General features: G+C 40.5%; 1 protein-coding gene across 1 annotated transcript; it reads right to left on the bottom strand.

The window, feature by feature from the left end:
* Window positions 1-4,775: 4,775 nt before the first annotated feature.
* On the bottom strand, window positions 4,776-15,855 carry INAVA (innate immunity activator). The gene is made up of 10 exons (XM_053457827.1): window positions 15,800-15,855; window positions 14,359-14,444; window positions 13,146-13,270; window positions 12,561-12,683; window positions 9,131-9,335; window positions 8,664-8,717; window positions 8,369-8,573; window positions 7,751-7,897; window positions 7,181-7,622; window positions 4,776-5,267 (listed from the first exon to the last, which is right to left on the bottom strand). Exons 2-10 carry the CDS (start codon window positions 14,411-14,413, stop codon window positions 5,175-5,177), a joined length of 1,449 nt encoding a protein of 482 aa, XP_053313802.1. The 5' UTR covers window positions 14,414-14,444; window positions 15,800-15,855; the 3' UTR covers window positions 4,776-5,174.
* Between the last annotated feature and the right edge of the window lie 119 nt (window positions 15,856-15,974).

Here is a 15,974-nt window from a genome sequence, read left to right as displayed (position 1 = left end):
GGGTAGATAGGGCAATCATACTCCTATCATGCCAAGTCTGTGAGTACATCCTGGAATCTGGGTATGTCTGGGCATGATAAGAATGTGATTGCTGTTAACAATCATATATATATATATATACATATACCGTATTGGCTCGGATATAGGCCGCCCCCGTATATAGGCCGCACCCTAAAAGTTTGGCACCAAAAAACATGCTGCCACTCTGTCCTCTCCCCCCCGAGATATGCTGCCACTCTGTCCTCTCCCCCCCCCGAGATATGCTGCCACTCTGTCCTCCCCCCCGACTTACCAGAGCAGACTCCCGGGTGTCTTACGGGGCCGGAGGGGGGCATCTATGCACATCGTGTATACAACTCCCGGTTACGGGAGTCTGCCCTGGTAAGTCGGGGGGGTTAAAATGCATTGTGCGGACGTTCACCGCCAACGGCGCATCGCCGCTGCCGGTGAACGTCCGTGCGATGCGCTTAGACAACCTCCCGTGCCGGTACTCCCCCGTGGAAAGTGCCGGGAGGGGAGGCTGTCTGAGCGTATCAGACAGTAGGATGCAGGTCCCCTGCACCGCTGCGGGGGATCTGTATCCTAACCCCGCTGCCTGCCCGGCGCCCGGGACTGCATGTCCCGGGCGTCGGGCGCTAGACCCCGAATATAGGCCGCACCCCCACTTTAAAGACTTAAAGTGGGGGAAAAAAGTGCGGCCTATATTCGGGCCAATACGGTAATATTGTTTTTTAATTGTTTTGTCCTATTTTGGTGTGTTACTTACTTTAAATAAAAGTGTTAGATTTTTTTATGGTGTGGGGAGGTCATATTCGGTTTCGGACAGGTAAATGCTGCATTTTTGGTTTCAGTCCAGAATTCGTTTCGGTGCATCCCTACTACTAAGCCAGACAATGAAGTGGTAGGCCTACACCACATCAATGTTTGGCGTAGTATATAGTGATTGGGGTTATGCTGCACTATTGTCAATGTCTGGCTCAATGTATAGTGATAGGGATTACGCTGTACCACCGTCAATGTTTGCCTCAGTATATAGTGATAGCAGTTATGCTGTACCACCGTCAATGTGTTCCTCAGTATATAGTGATAGGTGTTATGCTGTACCACCGTCATTGTCTGCCTCAGTATATAGTGATAAGTATTATTCTGTACCACCGTCAATGTCTGCCTCAGTATATAATGATAACAGTGAGAAGAGGCAGAGGTGGTAGATAGTCATACAGGGGGATAGATAGTGTGAAAGGGGAGTTTTGTTACAAGTTTTTATTCCTTTCTTTTTTTGGGATGGGGGGGCGCCAGAGGAGTAGTCCGCACAGGGCGCCAGAACACCTAAGGCCGGCTCTGCCTTAGAGTGGCGGACCCGGTTGCAGTTGCGGCGGGCTTAAGGGGCTCTGCGTTAATGCGCCCATATAGGGCCAGTCAGTCCGGTCCTGACTGGGCCTATTTTAAGGTGGGGGCCTGGAGCTGCAGCTCCATCAGCCCCTAAGTCAATCCTGCCCTGCCACAGACGCGGTCGCAGTTGCTGCTTGCTCCGGCAACAAGGTAAGTAAGGTGAGGGAGGGGGGTGCAGTGAGAAGGGGGAGAGGGGATAGATAGAGACGGTACGTATTGAGAAGTGGGGAAGGGGGTTACATAGTGAAAAGGGGGAACATGGTGAGAAGGGGCAGATAAGATGAAGAGAGGGGGTAGTGTGAATGTGTATGAGAATTAATGAATTCATGTGAGGATGAATTGCTTGAATGATTTGTGAGACTGCATTAATGAATGTGTTAATGATTTGTGTGAATGATTAAATGCAAAGATGGTACATGAAGGGTGGGCTTTAACAATAAATAAATAAATATGGGCTGCTCAGGCTTAAATGCCCGGGCCTATTTTTTGTCCCAGTCCGGGCCTGCACACACACACTCATTCACAAACATTTAAATACTCATTCATTCCATTAATCAGACATACTTCACACACTAATCACAAAAACCCTCCCCCACCCCCTTACCTGAACTGCAGATCTCTCCCTCGAAGACTTCTGCAGGGGCCCGGCTGTGCGAGCAACTTCTCTGGCCCCGCCCCCAGAGGAAGGAGGGGGGAGGTAGAGTTATGTGAGGACGCTTCTAGCTTCCTGTTCTCATGCTGCTATTAGCAGAGACGCTGCTCGCGACCAAAGCCCGGTAAGCAGCATGGCCCCAGCAGAAATTTTTTTGAGGTCTGATTAGAAGACTACCTCGATTATAAGACGAGGGGTATTTTTCAGAGCATTTGCTCTGGAAAAAACCTCGTCTTATTATCGAGCAAATACGGTATGTTATAAATTATGTTATAAATATCCAAATGGGCCTTGGCAGAAAAAAGGTTCCCCACCCCTGCCCTAGGTGAATGAATGTGTCAGGGCGCTGTCCACCTACACGCACACTAGTGGATTTGGGAAATGTATTACTAAGCAACATTACAAGATTCAGCACCTATTAAGCCAGTACTCCCATGCTTGCTTTCATGTTCACATCTTTGCAACCTACGGTCCATATGCCACTTCTGAGAATCCCAAATTACAAAGTTTTTAAAAAAAATGTCAACAACGAGTTACATAGTTACATATTTACATAGGCTGAAAAAAGACATGCGTCCATCAAGTTCAGCCTTTCCTATATCTGTTAATTTGTTGCTGTTGATCCAAAAGAAGGCAAAAAAACCCCGGTTTCGCTCTTTCCAAGTTTGTACTAACAAGGGAAAAAAATTCCTTCTTGACCCCAAAATGGCAGTGAGATTTCTCCTTGGATCAATAAGCTGTTTCCCCATAATTAAAGATTATATCCCTGAATATTATGTTTTTCCAGGTATCCATCCAGTTGCAGTTTAAACGTCTGTACAGACTCTGATAAAACTACCTCTGCAGGCAGAGAATTCCACATCCTTATTGTCCTTACTGTAAAAAACCCTTTCCTCTGCTTTAGTCTAAATCTCCTTTCTTCAAATCTGAACGCATGACCACGTGTCCTATGCATAGTCCTGTTTATGAACAGATTTCCACACAATGGTTTGTATTGGCCCCGAATATATTTATATAATGTTATCATATCCCCTCTGAGGCGACTCTTTTCTAAACTAAACAGATTTAAATTAGTTAAACTTTCTTCATAACTATAGTGTGCCATTCCTTGTATTAATTTTGTAGCCCGCCTCTGCACCCTTTCTAGTGCTATGATATCCTTCTTTAGAATAGGTGCCCAAAATTGCACAGCATATTCAAGGTGCGGCCTTACCATTGATTTATACAGAGGCAAAATTATATCTTTATCCCGCGACTTGATGCCCCTTTTTATACACGACAATACCTTACTGGCCTTAGCAACCGCAGACTGACATTGCACATTGTTGCCTAGTTTGTTGTCTATAACAATTCCCAAATCCTTTGTCGTTACCCCTAATCCACTCCCGTTTAGGGTGTAGGTTGCTTGTGCGTTCCCTACCCCGAAGTACATAACTTTACATTTATCTACATTGAATTTCATCTGCCATTTGTGTGCCCAGTTCCCCAGTCTATCTAGATCCCTCTGCAGCACAGTAATATCCTGCTCACACTGTATTACTTTACCTAGTTTAGTGTCATCTGCAAACACAGAAACATGACTTTCAACGCCTACTGCCAGGTCATTTATAAATATGTTGAATAAAAATGGTCCCAGAACAGAACCCTGAGGGACACCACTTACCACTTTTGACCAGCTTGAAAATTTACCATTTATAACAACTCTCTGTTCTCTGTGTTGTTGAAGTTTTTAAAAAGTAGGGCTACTGATTATTTAGAAGTATAGAATGGTCAAGCATAAAAATAAACCTCAAGGCCTGCTAGTTGGAAATGTAATCTTCAGCCATCTTATGACCCAGTATTGATTATTTCACATTACCAGCAAGGGAGTAATAATTTTAATATGTGATGATGACATTGAATTATTTTAACACTGCCCTGAAAATCGAGTACTGCCGGCTCTGCATAAGGTTTTGTGAAGTAATGATGCTGGTGAAAAGATTGTATCCTCTGCTGGTATACTTTAGAAGTCTACCACCTTTGTGCCGCTCGCTGGAGTACATCATTATTATCCATGGGGGTCAAATTCATATAGAAATACATGACTAATGCAGCAGTTTTGGGAAAATCAAACATTACACATTTATAACAAAAGAAAAAGTCAATAAAGTAATTGCCAGGAAGCCACTGGAGGGTGTGAACATAAAATGCTTTTTGAAAACATCCTACACCTTAAGGTTCACCGGTGGAAGCGAGGGAGATGAAAGATGGAGGTTGGGTGCATTTTGACTGTGTTTGCCTTTGCACATAGTCCAGATGTGTATACAAAGGTTTATTTGCTTACAGGAGGAAGTGATTGAACTATGGTCCATATGAAGTATGAGGTAGTCAGCATTGGTACAACTTTGTGCAAAATTTGTAGTAAAAGAACAAGTGATAAACGTCTGCATATTTTGATTGAGTGAAAATATATCAACAAATGTGTTCCTTAATGTAAACAATTAGGATTTTTTACAGCATTTAAATAAATGCTTACAAGGCCTCAAAGGTTTTTTTGGCGCCCATAAACATTCCTCATTTGTTTGAACTTATGTTATTTTATCTGTTCATGATTGCTTTACTGCAAAACTAATAATCTATAAAGAACTTTGTTTGAAGCTACAAAAGGTTGCACCGAACATCATTACTTACACATTAAGTGATACTGGGGAGCAGCATTAAAACAAATTAGTCCGATAAGATAGTGTTTAAATAAAAAAATAAAAAAAAACTGCTTAGGAAAACAGTGAATGAAAATTAGTTTGATCAAGCAACATTTGTACTTTTGTGTCTTACCTCAATAGATTACATAATATATTAGATATAAAGCAACACATTTTCTTATCCATTAAAAGTGTCATTCATTTTAATGAGCTTGTTGATAATTAGAGGTTATCAAGCATCAGTTCCACTTATTGCGCATGAATCTGCAGTACTACTGCAATGTAAAGCAGATATCAAAAGGTGTCCGTGAGGAAGAAACATAATAAAAAAAATCTCTGTCCAGCAGAGAAACAGATAATATCGTCCTGGCAAAAATAGACATATAAAGACAGCCGTGGAGTTCAGTGCAGAGTTGTCATAGGCATTTTTTTACAGGATCCTGGATTCTCTAGACCTGGCTAATAATTTGGGCCTCCTCTGGGTCATACCACTGCAAAGGAGCACCCTCTGCTGTTCTTCTCAGCACATGCCTGTGGGATACCTGCCGAACGAAAGATAGCAGAGCTTAATTAATATAGGAGAACGGATAGGGACACTTACACAGCTCAGGATAATATATTAGAGCCTATGTCTAATTTAATTTTACCCCCCCCCCATTTTCAGTTATTGATTGATTTATACAGCAGCACTGTACAATGGGTAAGCAGGACATAACAAGTCTAAAGTGAGTGGAGCCTAAAGTGGGCAGAGTTATGTGGAGCTGCATGACCGCCGACTTTAGGCTCCATCTCTTCTTTCCTGGGGTGTCTAGAGCTCATTACCAGAGTTTAGGCTGTATGTGTCTCATAGAAAGAGCCACATTTTCCAGGAGAGGATTAAAAAAAACAAACAGGACTTTCCTGGCAAATTTGGGACAGTTGGCATGGTAGTGGATAACATAACAATCTGAAATTACAGAAACAAAAAAAAGGAGGGTCCTGGCCTGCCCAAATGATTTTATAATCTAGAAAGGGATGGGGTATATCACACAAGAAGTAAAAGTGCCAATCTTTGCGATGGACCAGCCATATGAATGTATCTAGCCATATGTACAACAGGGGAGAGGCTAGGAAAGGTGAGCTACAGGTAGGTGCGAGGAAGGGAGTTAACCTGTCATCTTTGAAGATGTGGGTCTGGAGAGATGTTTTAAAAGCCTGAAGGCAAGGGGAGAGTCTGATAAGCCAGGGAAGGGCATTCCAGAGGATGGGGGCATGGCAGGATTTATAGTCATCTGCGCAACTGCACAATTACTATAAATGTTCCGCCTGAGTTATCACCAATGCAAGGGTTCAAACTTTGGGAGTTCTTCCAGTGGGAAAACAAGATTAAAATACCTATTGGTTTGTATTAGTCTGTCTAATTTTGTCATACTCCTTGAATATATGTATTGTATGAAGTTCTGCGTAAATTGTTGACGCAATATAAATAAAAGATAAAAATGAAAGGGGCACTTGAGTTCACCAGGCAACTCTTTACAAAACAAATAATTAACATTTAAATACTTGTAAGTACTTTAATATGGCTTATTTAAACCTCAAAGAAATGTCAGGGAAAAAAATAATTACCATTCCATAGAAGCGGCAGCAGAACTCTACTGTAGTCTGCTGATTCTCTTGAAGCAGCCAATCAATGGCAGGAAAGCACTCCCATTAAAATCAATGGCAGCACTTTCCATGCATTCAGGGGCGACAGTAAAGCTGACTGGCGGAAAGTATATGTATGTGTTACGGAATGTGTTTGGCCAAACACATCTCCTGCTTGGCAAATAGAAGGGACAGGAAAAGGGGCAGATGCATAAACAGGGATAATGCAGAATCCCCTCATGTATTTTCAAGGGAACACCAAGTAAATTGAAAGGGTCCATTCAGCTATCATATGCATTAAAGTGCTGTATAAGTGTAAGATCTGTTTGGCTGGTAATGTTTAACTCAAGAAATAATAAGAATAAAACAATAATAATAATACACCCATCAAGGTGTGACAGAAAGGGAAGGACAAGTAAAACAAGATACAATTTTACAGAAACTGTCCAACATGTCTGTACAGGAAGAGTCAATATCACGCATTTTGTGAAATACAACTTTCGTAAACCAGGTGTTTATACGTCAATTTACTGTTTTCATTTATCTCTTTGCTCAATGCAAAGATTCCAATTAAGGAGTACATGGTTTCCTTCAATCTTTCCTCTGCGTTCTATGTGAGAACACAGATTTGGAAAATATCTAGCTACAGCAGCTTTTTGGAGGTGTGTGAACCAAATGGTTCCTTTAACGGTAAAATTAGCATAAAAATAATAATAATCATATTTCCTTAAATAATAGGCATGGCGATTAGCTATCTGCCTGTCTGTATGTAAACCTGTCCATGGACATGATAACCACAAAGATAATTCTTAAAGAAAATAAAGTGCCTTACTTGTGTTTTCTGTGTCTGGACCAGGTGGCTCCAGGATGTCCCACTGCGCAGCTTTATGGCTCCTTGTCGGTCCAGTGACCTTGGCCGCAAACCATTGGATCCCCTCATACTGGCTCTGATGTGCCAATAATGCAGCTCCTGCGTAATGTCAGGCTTTGAGGGTTCGGCAAGCACAACGTGCTCCCTTATACTTGGTACATGGACAATTTTAAGCACTTCTCTTTGTGGAGCAACAGGGCAGAAGGCTAATTTATACGATGGCGGCAAACTTGGTGACTCAAACAGTGTGTCAGAAGAGGAGGTGTATAAAGGGTTAGAGGAATTATATAAGGGGTTTGAAAGAGAAGAGGAGTATACGGAATTAGATGAAGTGTTGAAGCTGGTCGCCCGGCGGCATAAGCTGCGTCCTCTAGGTTCACCGAGTTCGTGGTTGCTCTGAATTCTACAGAATATAACAGTGACATTGTTTAGAAAGAAAGAAAAAAAAAAGCCAACATAGCTAAATGGAACAAAAACAATAGAGGTATTTTGGCAATATTTGGCTGATCCAAGTATGAGAAACCCTCTCACCTTACAGATTTTGAGACCCTGCTTCTATTGCTGCTTTCTGGGCTGCCTTGTATGGTTAGTGTAATTATATCAATGTTCTGGGTGTTGTGATTTCTGTTTCCAGTAGGCAGTTCTTGGGGACTGGGTAAAGGTGTGACAGCAGGACTGCTATAAGGACAAAAAAAGCACATTAGATACACATTCTTCAACCTCACACTCCTAACTGCCTGCCTTTCCTTTGGTGTATTGTGTTGCTTGCTTACTATGTCAATGTGGCATGTTATAGATATTTCCCATGCCTTACTGATCCTTTAGTTAAAAGCACTTATAGGTCCAAGGCAAACTACAATTGCTTCTTCTTCTGCTCTTGTATCTTCTTTTCTATGCATCCTATCATCACTATACCAGTGTTTAATCCTACTCAACTTTACACAACAGAAAGGTTTATGTCGAGATTCAACTCAAACTTTACTCACTTATCAGCATTAACTATATCAAACATACTGCCATACAACCCCAACAGGGAACTAAATTATCTTATCTAAGACTATATGGTACTCAACTCATGCTCTATAAGATATTTGCCAGGGGCGGCCCATGTTCTATCCCTAATGTTAAAATGCACTCTAAGTAAGTTACCTGCTCTGGCTTCGGGAGTTATTCAAACCCTTGGGTGGTTTTTCATAGGGCAGGTCAAGGCTAGATTCTCTCCAGGGGCTGTTCTGCAGTGGATTTTTTTCATTTTCACCCTCACTCCATACAGGACGCAATCCCTCAAGTGTCTGAGGTGGAAGAGGTCGGGTAACAGATGGCAAAACAGAGAAAGACACCCTCTGGCTGTCATCTACAGAAAACAATTTTCGAGAATCATTATTCTGGAGCCAATAGAATACCTCTAGATAATTTAATGTTAATTGCCAATCATTCGTCTTACCATCTTCCAAGGTTGTGATGTCAGACATGGAGCTTGATTCGGACACACTGCTGTCTAATTGTAAAGATTAGGAAGGCATTAGAACATAGCCGTCTTGCTGCCCAGTGGTGCTCCATAGTTAGCAATAACCATTAATCCTACAACCCCCTGTTTAATTAATATTTTAAATGGCTTTATAATTATCACGTTTCCTTTTTACCCACTTCCTCTGTAAAACAGCAAAAGGGTTCTATTCATTAGATACCCAGCCAAGGCTAGTTTCTATAGAAAAGATGAGTTGACCCTTGATAATGTGTAAGTACTGCGGTACGATTAGAGACTGGATGTGACATTTTTCATCTCAATTTAACCCAGGGTCTCCACATTTCTCAACTGAATATAACAATCTATGTCACCCACCAACCAATTCATATACCATTGTTTCACTGTTCTCAAAACTCTGATCTTCACTAGGTCTGGTCTCTTACCTTCTAATCGCATACCTCCTCCCTGGCTGCGTTCCTGGATTAGCCTGTCCTCTAGAGTTAGAAGCTTCTGCTCCGCAGCTCTCAGTGCTACCTTTCTCCGATGTCGGACTTGTTTGGACAGGGAATCCTCCAGATACAGGCGGCGGGCTGCCTCTGTGATCTGCCGCTGCAGTAAAATATCTGCCTCCAGGGAGCTGAGTGGGTCCTGGGGATGGTGACAGTAAGAAACAGGTCTGTAAAGCTAGAATTTAGCCAAGAGTGAGGGACAGGTCAGAAGAAAGAAACAGGTCATATAAGCGATACATTGCTACCTACACATCAATGGGAAAGTAAACATATAGATTATATATATATAGGGAAATCATGGTGAATTTTATAATATTACTGAGCAGTCAATGAAATTACTTTTAGAATGACACAAATGATTATTATTGATGTATAGCGACACCAGGTCCTATAAACATAGACAGACCCATTGGAGCTGGAAGCATTTTAATAATATCAGTAAATACTAAACACAGTTTTGCTAAATGCGGACAAAGTCAGCTTAACCCAAAAACGAGAATCCTGCAATTTAGTCATGACTGTAGAGTTTCATATGTAGGCAGTTTCCAGAAAAGCAAACATAAAATGAATGTCGTGTAGAATGTTTGCACTAAAAATAAAAAATCGTATGGTAATTCCTGTGAAGAGTGATATTGTTCATTAAGCTACGGGTCAAAACTAAAACTGTACATTTCTGATATGAATCTTAAAGGAACAATATCACCTAGTGATTAAGCACTAAATCTTTGGTCTCGTGTTAAATTCATGTTTAAATTCCCTCACTAGATTAGCCTGTACCACTTCTGCTGGGAGGCTATTACGGTACATTTATCTTCATCCTCTTAGTAAAGTAATATTTCCTTACATCGAGTTTTAGATCATGATCTCTTGTACTAACATTTCTTCTCATTTCAAATAAAAATAAATCACTTTATGTATTTAAATGTTACTATTACATCCATTTAAACATTCCCTGTACACCAAGTGATTGCGAGAATGCTTGCGCAAATGCTCAATAAACATATAGTTGGAGGCAGACTGAGACAGAACCATGCTGAAACCAGACTAAGGTTAGCTATAAAGTGAATCACCAAATGACATCATTGCAACAATGCAGACAATTATTATAATATTTGTATTCATAATGGACAACACAATCCACAGATTCGTGGACAGATGGTGGCTCTCTTTTTCTGCACAAGGCATAGCAAGAAAATGTGTGTTTAGATGAATTGTGAATATTAATATTGTGTGTAAACCACCCGTTTTGTGTAAGAATATAAAATTTGAGTAACTGAGTTTATACGTGCCTATTCACACCGAGCACTGCCATTACAGATACTTGTATTAACGTTAATGTGGTGGCTCACAAAGTCAACTAACCATAGACTTGTTAACTCATTTTTAATTTAGTTTGCAAAGAAAGAAAAGAAAGGACTGAAGAAATCTCATGAGTTAAGGTACTTAAAGATTTCCTGCTGGCTAACGTTTATAACTTTTACTAATGTGGTGTGACAAACAAGTCAACGATAAGAGAAAAACAGTTGGAGAGGGCAAGGCTTGCGGGTAAACCCTTATCACGATATACAGTCTAAACAACAAAAAAAAGTCTGTTCCTAAAACGTATTTAACTCATCTATCTAACATTAAAGTCTGCAGAAATTGGCAGTTGTACAATGCATTGATACACCTTTTTTTTATACACATACCAGGGCCAGTAATATTGACCTATTTCGAGGAACAAATCCTGACACATGGGTCGTTTAAATTATGCTGAAATACACCTGTAGTCTACCCTACAGCATACTTTGCTTTCATCTACTCACCTACCCATTAATTAATCAAACTATAACTAACATTTTAAGTAACCCAAATTATATGACTTGTATTGAATTCAACGGCTAGATCTTTTCTTTGCAGCGGTTATTGAATCCATACGTTAAAGAAGGCCCTCCAAGTCTTTCCAAATGTAACAATTCATAATTTTATTTAAAAAAATTCTCCAATCAGCAAGACTTATAAGTGGGCTAAGGTTAAAACTGCATTTTTCCAGATCCCATACAGATAACAGTAATTCAACTTCATCTTAAATAGCAGCCTGCAGCGCCGCTACCACCGGCTGTGACACTTTATCAGTGCTAGCTCCTGCGGCAGGCACCGAAAATTTCCTGCTGAGCTTGTCAAACGATTACTGAGTGCATTCGAGGCGCCCACAGAGATTATTTTGTGAGGTTTTCAGTGGAATTCCAGCAACTAACCTTTTCTATCCTCCGCATTCCCACCTACTGTTGAACCCATTTGTTTAAAAACACCCCCTATTTGAAGCCAAATACTGTAACTTCAATCACAGAATTTTTTTTACCACCGTCGATCATTTAAATAATCCATTTATCCACTTATGAATGAGAGCTAATCTATGTATTGTCTTAAATGATAAATCCAATATAGTGCTAAATTAGCATGGACAACATGGTTTCTCTCATTTTGTTCTAAAAAAAAACAAAAAAAAAACATTCATCTGCAGAGCTGGATGCTGCCATTGTTAGTCATGTGATATTTTGACTTTTTCTGCTTAAACGTCACTCCTAAAGGGATTGTCTGATGTCCTTGACACCCCCACAACAGAATAATGCATATATAAGAGTATTCTTCCAAAATAAAAATAAGGTTCCTGAAACGGAAGTTGCAGACCATCCTCCGTGATCCGACTGTTCTTGTCACTGAATGGCTGCTTGAAGCTGTCAATCAGTCAGAAAAGTGCTTCCATTGAACTCAAAGGCAGAATTTAACAAACATGCACACTGGGGTCGGACACCACAGCTTTCCCAGATCCAGTGCTGGAATTTACTGGATGTATATTTATAAAGTATAACATAACACATCTCCTGTGGGGCATTTAGATGGTTGTGTGTGTGTGTGGAAAGGGGCAAATGCATTGGGGGATTCTGACATGCATTTGTTAAACAAACCACGTGAAAAAAGGGTCCACACAGCTATATTATGCCTTAGAGTACATATAATGGCTGGAGTGCCCCTTTAAGGTGATTCAGCAAAGACATTATATTTAGGTCTCTATAGACTCTTTATTAGTCTATGAGAGCATTCTACTGGGTGATTAATACTGAGCCATTGTATTATTTACAACAGGCAGCAGGATAAGGAATGATGGTGTTTATTTTAGTAGATTGGGCCCAGATGAAACACAGGAAGAACACATGGCTAACAGGCAGCTACCTGAAAACAATGTGTCATGCAAAAACTAGAACCGTTTTAATATAAAAGAAAACCACACAATATATTTGAAAAAAAAAATCCGGCAATAAAATAAAAAAATAATGGGAGTTACCCTTTAAAATCCAGTATCTGGCACTGAACCCTTACTCACCTCTCTCTTATACTGAATCGCTCGCTCGTCCAGTTTAAACAAAGCTCCAACCCTCCGCCGCACCTTAGGGGGTGTTTCACCAGTTTTAAGTGGATATTCTTTTGGCAATACACCCGTGAGTTCCTGGACAGTCAAAAGAAAATCGTGGGTTAGTGGGATAAGAGGTTTATTGTGTAACCAGAGATATATCTGGGTGATCCTTATTCCAATTTCGAGAGATAGGAAAGAAACCGAGCTATAGGCACCTTTACAGCTTTCCCAGCAACTTTCAAACTATCACTGGTAAAGTTATTATAAAAAGTTAAATACATTTAACTGAAAAATAGAAACAATAGAAACAAAATGCAATTGCAGAGTTTCCTGTGTCCCCTGCTTGCAATCGATCAGATAACTTAACACTGTCTGGGTGTCTATTATTGTTTCATGATATGAAATAAACCTCCTTTTGTTTTTGTACTTTGTGTATTAAAAAGATAATAAATAAATAGAAAAGAAAGGAATTAAGATAAAAAGACAGACAGAAGGAAAGCGTGATGATGGATAATATTGTGTCAACAATGCAGAGAATTCACAGATAGAACTTACTGCCTCCCGCAAGCAGAGCCTGCGCAACTCATCCAGACAGCTCTGCATTTTCTGCTCCAGAGACCTTTGCTGTATACGTACTGCCTGCGTCAGCTCCCTGCAGCCAGGAGAAAGTGCTTCATGACCTAGGGTAACAAAAAGTGTAAGTTAGACAACTGCTCAAAAATGGGCACACAGCTGTGGGAATAGCTAGAAAAATAACCAGGAACTTCATCATAAAAAGGCTGCCATGCATTGTAAGAATACACAATTATTTAATTGGATACCTATGGTCTCTAATTACATATGTGCTTTCATAAGCTCCACTTGAGCAGACAAACTGGAGCAAGCAACAATGACAGAACTTTTATTTCCTAAATCCGTGGCAAGCATTCCAATTTATTTCTATGGCAATATTTTCAAGGCAACAAATGTCTGACCACATTAGAGAAGGACAGCTGCTGTAGGGCTGCAACTTCTATGTCAGGTAAGTGCTATTTTGAAAGAAGGCACATTAAAGTACTCAAAGAGTAATAAGAGTAGATGTGTCCTTCTTTAGAGGGGTTTACAGCTAAAGTCGGTGTATGGGGCAACAGAAAGAACCAGGGCAGAGAATTGCTAATTTTGCCATCTTTGGCCAAAGATCTCCCAAAACCCGTGCTCTGCTCTGTTACATGACATTCAAACAAACATGACATTAGGGACACACACACACACACATATATATATATATATATATATATATATATATATATACTTTGCGTCCTTACTTACATTTCTCCACTTCCTTTAAGTGCACTCCAAATTGCACATTTTGTAATCACTGAAGGACTAATTTTCAAAATACCCATACTGACACTATTTTTTATTTTATTTTGTATTTCTGGGAAATCAGATATACAATATATATAATTTATATAAAATATATAATTTAGTAGAGGGGGCAGATAGGGGGAAGGAATAATTCCCCTTTAACAGCTGTTAGGCTTGGAGCAAGTGTGTTTGTATATGCCACCACCGTGTGACAGCTGGGGATCAAATAATGACCCCCACTCAGCATGCTTTGGACGATTTTGGTCTCTCAAGCCAACTGCTGCTCTGTTTTAAAAAGGTTAGTAATACATGGTCTCTGACGTTGTTGAGCCTGTGGAAGTGAGATATTTGGTTTGTTTTGACAAATTAAAAGGTGAAACCTATAGCCCCTTTGTGACCATGTGACAGTCCATGCATTCACCTGGTGGAACGATATAATGTGTCTCTCCTTCATTTAATGCTTCTTGTTTTCCCATAGTTCTTGAATTCAAGGATCTGCTGTCGGACCTAATGAGAAATACATAATAAAATTATTAATAATTACTGGATACGAAGGCAACAACAATACTACCAAAGGAGAAAATCTTGGCGTACTAAAAATACAGTTTTTAAGTAATAACCTTTGCCCTCCTCTCCCTGTCTGGCTCCGCCGCTTTATGTGCTAGTGATTCATTCCAGACCGTCTCAATCAGATCCTGCATTGATCCCTTTCCCAGACATGCAACAAGTGTATACACACGTAAACATGACCGGGAGTGAAAAAACCTGAGTGGGCAGTTCTGTCCAAATCGTATACGATTAGCATGTAGAGCAAAGAAACACAGAAACGTGCATTTGTAAATATTACAAGTGCGAACCCTCAACCATCATACTTTATAAGCTTTTCACTGTGAATCTACCAACGACTACAGCGACCATGGAAACAGAATTCAACGGCAGTTAAAAATCATTCGTCCCATCTCGTTTGCACATTAGATTCCGGATAGCTTTATGCCTATGCATGTTTTAAAGTCCCTCACAATAATACCCTCTACCACTTCTGACGGCAGGCCGTTCCCTTTATCTACTAACCGCTCAGTAAAGTAAAAAAATGATCCTTTGACGGGAAAACACATGAAAATGGTGCGCCGATTTAATTCAACAATACATTTCCCAAATGTGTCCTGGGTTTCAGGCGAAGTCTACTCGCCCTAGTGTGAACAGAGACAGCAGTGTCAGCCCCCTCCCGTATATATTTCCCTACTGCACTACACCCATCCAGCATGGGATTCTGTACATTGTACTAGGCATGAAGGCAATCAATTATTGCTAACATTAATTCTAATTCTCACTGCAAGCTACCAGAATTTGCATTAAGACTTCAGTACAAAAAGAATCACTCCATTTCTGATCTACTTGTGATTAAGTTATGGCTGAAGTCCCTGCTTTAAGGTGATTTTACTTAAAATACCTTTGATCGTTAACATGTGAGGGCACCTATATACACATATCTCAAAACATGTAATAGGCTCATATTTTACCAACGTTTTAGAGCCAACTCCGGCAGAGGATTCACAGAACTCTTCACAAAATCATTGCCAGTGGCCGTGGCGAAGAAAATGTAAAGATTATTTATGACGGTAAATGTAATCAGCTGCAGATTTTGAATAAAGTGCTCAGAAGAGCTCACAGCGTGGAGAGCCTGAAGGAGACAGACAGACCACTCAACACTCTTCAAGCCAGCGACATTCACAGTCAGCGCAGGCACTGCCGGCTCCAACAATAAATTACTATACAACAACCATCACAACAATATTATGCTGCTTATCAAAAGCCCACGAAATACCAAATCGTTAACTACAATGTTTCTGTTTGTAGCCTACCTGGAACGGGAGAACTTTGTTGGCGAAGCAAGGCGCAGGAGCCGTGCGGCTGCATATGCAAGGAATGAAAGGAAGCCAGTTACCTGTCTGTACCTGAGAAGTGGGGTGGGGTGAGGGAATGTGGGACAGGAAGCGGGTGGTACTACGCATACAACTCAATTCACATTTTAATAAA

The sequence above is a fragment of the Spea bombifrons genome, chromosome 2 (genome assembly GCF_027358695.1).
Source record: "Spea bombifrons isolate aSpeBom1 chromosome 2, aSpeBom1.2.pri, whole genome shotgun sequence".
In the NCBI taxonomy this organism is placed as follows: Eukaryota; Metazoa; Chordata; class Amphibia; order Anura; family Pelobatidae; genus Spea; species Spea bombifrons.
Note: the sequence above shows the minus strand (reverse complement) of the source record. Positions and strands in the feature narration are given on the sequence as shown.